At 45.5% G+C, this 7,546-nt stretch overlaps 1 protein-coding gene and 1 pseudogene across 2 annotated transcripts; one reads left to right on the top strand and one right to left on the bottom strand.

Annotated features, from left to right (window-relative positions):
* The first annotated feature begins 508 nt into the window (after positions 1 to 508).
* LOC102716529 lies at positions 509 to 3,554 on the top strand (annotated as a pseudogene).
* Positions 3,555 to 4,643: 1,089 nt separating this feature from the next.
* On the bottom strand, positions 4,644 to 7,392 carry LOC102722043 (PRKR-interacting protein 1). Of its 2 annotated transcripts, none has more exons than XM_015841056.1 (3): positions 7,268 to 7,392; positions 6,311 to 6,595; positions 4,644 to 5,166 (listed from the first exon to the last, which is right to left on the bottom strand). In XM_015841056.1, the coding sequence occupies exons 2-3, from the start codon at positions 6,563 to 6,565 to the stop codon at positions 4,897 to 4,899; spliced, it is 525 nt and encodes a 174-aa protein (XP_015696542.1). In that variant the 5' UTR covers positions 6,566 to 6,595; positions 7,268 to 7,392; the 3' UTR covers positions 4,644 to 4,896. The 2 variants fall into 2 exon arrangements, with proteins under 2 accessions (XP_015696542.1, XP_006660413.1); XM_006660350.2 differs by having other exon boundaries at positions 6,311 to 6,591.
* Positions 7,393 to 7,546: the final 154 nt, after the last annotated feature.

Genomic DNA, 7,546 nt, shown 5'->3' with positions numbered 1-7,546 from the left:
AGCTAGCTATTGTATGAATTGGCTATTAGATTGACTATAGATGAATTGGAGCTAGTAGTTGGCTATACTATTGAACTTGCTCTAATTAGATAAATTCTGTCTATATGACCCAACCCATGTAATCATCAGCCCAACAGAATGATGGGCCGATATAACTGCCTTCCCTGTGGGACAGAAGTGCGAAACACAGCCAGCCAACTAACATTTGTGTTGGTTATCCGAAAGCGTTCCGTTCGTGTGGAACCATGGGAAGTCGAAGAGTCGCGGCGGGAACCATGGCGGTTTTATCTAGGACTGGATCAGTGGAGTGCACTGTGCAACTGGCTGCTCCAACGACGGTGAGGCCATAAACCTTTCTGCCGATAGGCGGTTTTATCTAAGACTGGATCAGTGAAGTGCATTGTGCAATTGGCTGCTCCAACGACGGTGAGGCCATAGACCTCTCTGCCGATAGACGGTTTTATGTAGGACTGAATCAGTAGAGTACACTATGCAACTGGCTGTTCCAATGACTGTGAGGCCATGGACCTCTCCGTCGATTGGCGGTTCCTTCCCCGTCTCCTCCGTCGCTCACCCGCCCTGCCTCCTCAACCACCTGGGCCCTCTCCTCTTCTCCCCTCTCCCGCCGCCCGCCACGCTCCTCACCACCCTCCCCTTCCCCTTCCCCTTCCCCTTCCCGCGCCACCAACGCCCCCACAGGCCGACACTACTGACCACCTCCTCCGCGACATCCTCCTCCCCGACTCCTCCCACCTCCACTCCCTCTCCGGGTCCGGGGGGCTCACCACTACGCCGCCGCCTTCGCCTTCCACCAACCTGCTCGCTGCCATCTCAGCTGATTCCCGCTCTCTCATCCTCTTCTTCCCTTCCGGCGACAATGCCGACCATGTCTCCTCCGTTACTCTCCACCGGCACAGTATGGACGAGGGCATTTCCACCTCCACCACCTCCCTCCAGGCTGATGGCTTCGTGCACCCCGGCCAACGCATCCTTCACCTCGCCGCCACTTGCTCGGACGACTTCTGCTCCTGGACGCCGCCGCCAGCTGGAGCTGGAGCTGGTCAAGCCGCCCATGCCCACGGGTTCCTTCTTGCTGCCACGCTGCGCTCGGTGAGCTGGTTCAAGGTCGTCGCGTCGTCATCGCCGGCAGCGCTCGTGCCGGCGGCCAAGCAGGCATTCGACGCCGCCGTCGTGCACGCGTGCTGGAGCAAGCATCTGCAGTCCGACTGCCTAGTGCTGCTGGAGACTGGCCAGCTCTGCTGCCTCGATCTCGATACACTGCGTGGATCCAACATCAAGCTGCTTCATCTTGGCAGCAAGGAGGAGGAGGCCGCCGCTGATGCCTGGCTGAGCTGCGACTACGGGCCGCAGCCATGGACAGCCATCGTCGCGAGCACCAAGGCCATCCTTTTGGTTGATCTGAGATTAGGTGATCACGGCGAACACAAGGTTATAGCCAGAGTTGGGATGGAAGGGTTGTTCCAATCGCTGCCCAAGTCTATCAACGACAAAGCGTCTCGTTATCTGGCGTTCTGCAAGGCTCCGTTCGATCAATTTCTCGTGTCGGTGCTGACAGAGCGGCGTCTGATGGTCCTTGACATCAGGAAGCCCATGACACCTGTGTTGACATGGCAGCACGGGCTTGATCACCCAAATCATGTCGCTATGTTTCGGCTATCTCAACTCAGGCATTGCCAGGAGCATGAGTGGGCATCCAATTCAGGCATTGCGATTCTCGCTGGTTCATTCTTGGGTACTGACTTCAGTCTCTTCTGCTGTGGCCCTAAGGAGCAAGGAAATCCTGATCACCTCTATGCTTGGGGTCTTCCCTCTCGGATTTCTTTGACAGGCCAGCACTGCGGCTGCGCCAAAGGAATCATGCATCAGGTATTCGACGAGCCCATTCCGGGTCATGCCTCTGCTCCACAACAATCTAGGAACTCCATTGTTGGCTACCAGCTGCTTCCAAATGCAATGCTTGATCCATCGTTCACTGGCTTTGGTTTGGTTCGGTTAACATCTTCGGGGACGTTAGAGATGCAAAGATTCCGGGCATATGGAGACTCGGATGTTGATGATGTCGTGCGCGATGATGAATCACACCATAAATCCATGGTCTCTAGTCCATCCGTCTCTCTTGACACTCAAGGAGAAAATTTCTCTTCGCGACATATGTTTTTGAAGTTCCATTACCTATCTAAATATCTCGAAGGAAATCTGCGCGGCGTGTTGGGAGAACCATGATTCTAGTGCTAGCAAACACTCCCGCCAAATTGTTATTGGTGATGATGTATCAGCATTTGCAAAGGATAACTCTACGCCATGTTATCGGTCAGCTTCCGATTTCCTACGCAATGCTAGTGTGCCCATGAACATTTTCGAAGTTGCATGTCAGAGCTCATTGAACAGACTATCTTCAGATACCCTTCTTGTTACCTTCTCCAACTACAGTGACATGCTTCAATGCACTAAAGAAGAACGCATGTATGAATATCTAGAAGTTCCTGCATGTTCTCCAAACAAGAATAAACCCAGGCCTTTCCTGTTGGCAAAGGCTTCAACAACAGGTCAGAAACTGACTGCCAAAGTAGTATCTAAGAATGCTCTTGTTGGCCAGTGCTCCCAATACCTGTTGTTCTTGCAATGGAAGATAGCAACAAGGGTAGTGACAGCACTTCTCAAGGACAGCGAGAAACCAGTTCAATGAGCCATCAGTGTAGAGAAGTTGTTGAAGCCATTGCACCTGAAATATCAACTGCCAATGCAGATAAGCTGAGTGCTTCACAAAGGTTGAAACCTGCGAAGCCATATTTTGTTTACAAGCCTCAGATTGATACCAACAGGCCCACAGTTGATGAGACGGCAAGAAAGAAGGGTAAACAAGTGCACATGCCAGATTTCGCTTCATGCTTGCATACATCTATGGCACCACATATGGATGATGAAAACTTTACGACATTTGTTTGTGGAAGAACTGGAAGTCCTCATTCTGGAAAAGAGAAAGCCACATCCGATCCGTTTGATTTCGGCCCAGTGATGATGGATTTTGAGCTTCCAGCTATAGACATACCGCCTTCAGAGCGAAAAATGCTTAATCTCTTGAAGAAGCAGTTTGTGTCATGGCATAACAATTTCAAGCCGTACCAAGACTTTTGTAACTCACATCAGATACAGAAGACACCTGCTGCCAGGGACCGTAGATTTGGACACAATGTTCAGCGAAGAAGGCCGTAATGGTGAAGCTAGCCACCTGGGTCCTGCAATTTCCTTTTGCAATGAACCATTCCTACCTTGTGAGTTATGTATCCAACCTACCTGAAACTTCATGTCATCCATAGTTAGCAGATGATGACAAGCTTTTGTGCTTAATTACCCTTTTGTAGCTGGTTGTGCATCACTGTTTACCGGCTAGTCGTGCTAATCTACCTAGGTATTAATTAACTAGCTTTGGTGTCAATATATTGCAATCAGTAGACATTGTGATGTATGTCAAGCATGTTTAGCCTATGTTATTAGTTGTACTCCAACGTACCAACAAGACTATATATGTGCATGTATATATGTTGCTTGTCGTCTCTAGTTTATTTGGTGGTGCAGAAACCTTGCTTAAGTTCTCTCATTTATACTGCTTTCATAGGTGATTACTTCAGAGAACTTTGGGGGTATGAACACTGTACGATAGCCTTCAGATTTGTGTTCTGGTTTTTATGTACATTTTATTGAGCTATTTTTAAGTGTAGATTGTTCATATTACAGTAAGGAAATTATAGAAACTACAGAAAAGATCATCCATGAAACATACTTCTAATTTCTCCCATGAACAAGATTAAACTGCCCAGACGTGATTGGATTCACCAACGGCCTAGAAGTAGTTTTCATCTAAAAACTGAAATTGCTTTCTATATTAGGCCTAAAGCCTGGCTTCCAAGCAGGCTTGATTTGGGCCGAATAGTCAAGTACAGGGCTTCTGACCTTTTTCTTTTTGGGCTTATAAGCCAACTTTTTAGCCGAACAACATAGGCCTAAACAAACAAACAGCCTTTTCAATATGCTTTTTTTAAAGCCATAAGCCACTCTTATATTGTTAAGCCAAAAGCTATATTGGAGTTTTTTTTTGTTTATTTGGAATAGAGGTAGAATTCCACTATTAATTTTAAAACTTTAAACGCACTGTCTTATAAACCATCTAAGCTGAAAAGTCAGTTTGAAAACTTAAGTAAATCTAACCCAAACAAAGAGGGCAACTCGGCAAGGTACTACTTAAGTCTATATGGATGGGGGGAGATCCCGGCCCATTGGTAGACAGCAGAAAGAAATGCTTGCCATCTGCAAAAACAAGTGAAATGTTAGCCAACTCTGAAATTGTAATGGTTTAATATGTTTTATTTCACTTGCAGCCTCATCTTTTTGACTCTATTTATGCTTATAAACCAAATTTAAATTCTCAATCTTAAATTTAGAGTTAATTTGATGATTTTTCCATCGCAGTTTATTTTCAACCTTTGTTTTTAAATCGCTTAGAACAAGTATATAAAAATTTTATTCATAAATTATTTTTGTTAGTAAATATGCCGTTTGTTTTTTTTGGGAAAAAGACAAAAGATGAGGGCCTTGGATGTACATGAGTAAGCTATTGAAAGGGAAACAAGCACAAGACATGGCAATAACACGCTGACCAGAAATGATAACATGCATACATAGTCAAAAGTTCTCAGAGCAAGGAAAACAAGCTATCTCATCTTCAGAAGTCTTTAAGGTCAAAAAGGAAAAAAAAACAAGAGTGTTTTACAAGGGCGCCTGTGGCCTGCCAATGTTAGTTCATGCCTCTACTTCAGAAGTAATCTCCAACAAATGCGGACCAGTAATCTAATAGCAGCTTCAGAAGTAATAGATGTGCTATTTGCCTATGGCTTTATCTTCGTCATCTGAATCCTCATCACCACCAGAGGAGTTAGGTGCTTCGCCACCATTACTCGTTTTAACTCGTTTGTCTTTCTTCCGCTGCTTCTTTTTTTGGCGTTTCAGGCGCTTCTTTGCTGTCCGCTCCTCTGCTTCTTTTAGCCTTTCCTCCCTCCGCAATTCAAACTCAGCTATCTCTTTCCTCTTCTGGTAATCAGAATCCATCCTTGCAAGACGGTCCTGTTCCCTCCTCCTCATTTGTCGATACTATCAGAACAACACTTGCTGTTAAATGATGTGATTTTACATTAAGCATCGATGTCAATACAATAACTAGAAACACATGTTTCTCAATTGAGTTGAGCCTAACAAGACTGTGCAGCACATAAGCATGCTAATCAACACTTGCTTACTAGGTACTAAGGTTTCAAAATGATAATGGGTGGGATTATCCACCCTAACAGGTCCAAACCTAGGGGCACCTATCCCTTGAATAGATCCTAGACTAATTCTTTGAAACCAATATTAAAAAGAAAATAACTGGTGTGATCCAGACATGGTCATTTCCTTTGCAAGATACTGATACATCAGAAAATACATTGCTGTTACTATTTTAAATGCTAGGTGGTATGCAGCTAACACTCAGCAATGCATGGTCTCTAATCTACAATGTGAAGTCAAATTATTTGCGTAGATCTATCCCAGTTCCTAAATGATTTAATAACAGAAAAATCCTCAAAATCTACATATATGTTCAACAGAAGTCTTGTTTAAAATTTAGAACAGGTTTTATCAGATAAGCTAAACAATGGTATCATAAAAGATGCATGGTCTCTAGTGAAGCCATGGTAGATAAAAAGACCTTTTCAGATGGATCACAAGTAGGTAACAGATCACCTAAACCTTCAATCATCCTGTCACCCTACACTAAATATAGCAAGAAAGCTCAATGCTAGGGCAATTGTTTTATTCAGCCCTTAGATATCATGATCACAGAACTGAGTTTTGGGCAGCTTTCAGCACACCTGACCTCACAATCCCATGAAAATTTTAAGCTCCCATTAATAAGTGTGGTCAACAGAAGACCCTCTTCATTCAATGCTGAAAGTCACTAGTGTCTAGAACAAGCCAAAAGATAAAGAAATCATCTTGCAGTTTGGGTATGGCCTTATCAAGAATGTGCATATTTTACAACTTCCCAACAACACACATAATATTCTCCTACTGTCACTGTTCTTTGTAAGAAACAGCAGGTAGAGGTTCACTAAAATTCATGAGTTGGTAAGAAACAGCAAGTAGGGGTTTCCTCATATTACAAGCACTGAATAATTTATTTTCACTACAATCAGGCAGCAACATAAGCATAAGAAGACAAAAATTATAGGGAGGGGAGGAATAAAGGAGACATTACCTGGTGGAAATCACCAGAGCCAGAACCAGCAGAGGATCCAGAGGTGTTGCTGACACGGACAGGGACGTTCTCCATGATGCGCCTTAGCTTCACCTCCAGGTCTTCCTCATCTTCTCGTAGCTTGACTCCTCCTGAAGTCTTCCGCGTACCATCCGCCACCACCAGCTCCTTGCCAGTGGCACCAGAAGGAGCCTTTGGCAGGGGTACTATCGGGACGAGCTGTTGCATGTTGCTTTCCCTGCCAGGATCTGACATTGCGGATGTGAAATTGACCTGCGAACCTGCCTATATAGATGGAATGACAGACTATGAGTTACATATCAGAACATTGGCTAGTGGTTGCAGTGACCTGAGTAGCACCCAAAGTCCTGAGTTTAAATCTTCAGAGGAGCATGAATTTCAGATTGGGTATTTGAGGGGCTAAGTCCCCTACTTGGGCTAAGTTCCCGAATTTAAAACAAATGGCTGGGTAAATCCAGTTGGATATAGAGGCCAAGTAAAAATACCCCTCTCTAAAAAAATAATTAAAAAAATCAGAACATTGGCTCTACAAAAGTAACATATGACAAGCTGCATAGATATCTGGTAAACAGGAAACAGAAAAAGAGAATAGCCTACTGTTGAGCAATGGCAAATGATATGAGCACAGACAGAAACATCATTAGTGTGGCATAACCATCAATGCAATCCAGGATGTGTATGTAAGCATAAAGCATAGTTAGTGGAGTGAGGTGGAGCGAAAATTATTCCTCTACACGGTGGTGTTAAACCGTGCATATATATAAAGATAGTAGTACTAAGCAAATCTTATTAATACGGCGACAAGGAATTAGTTGAAATTTCAAGCTTGCGGTACTGAATAATCAGGGCCGAGGGCAGCTAGTAGAGCGCAAGTGTGATGAAGAAACCATGGGTGATACTCTACAAACAGGAGGGGACGGGCGACGAGGGCCTCACCGGGGAAGGATTTGCTCCGCGCGCCGCCGCAGGAGAATCGAGAGCCGGCGACGGCGGGTTCTCCGCTCCGCCAAGTCTAGGGTTTTCTCCCTCTCCTGTGGAGACAGGGCTCTTCGATTCGGAAGGGAGGGAGGGGGGGGGGGGGGGGGGGGGGGGGCAAGAGGCTCCGTGGGTCCCACTTGGCAGTGGAAGTAAGGCTTGGGCCGACGATGTGGTGGGCCGGGCCGTCGTGGGCTTACGAAAGAAGACGCTATCATCTCCTCCTCCTCCTTTGAGGAG

This window comes from Oryza brachyantha, chromosome 9 (genome assembly GCF_000231095.2).
Source record: "Oryza brachyantha chromosome 9, ObraRS2, whole genome shotgun sequence".
Classification (NCBI taxonomy): Eukaryota; Viridiplantae; Streptophyta; class Magnoliopsida; order Poales; family Poaceae; genus Oryza; species Oryza brachyantha.
This window is presented reverse-complemented; position numbering and strand designations above follow the sequence as displayed.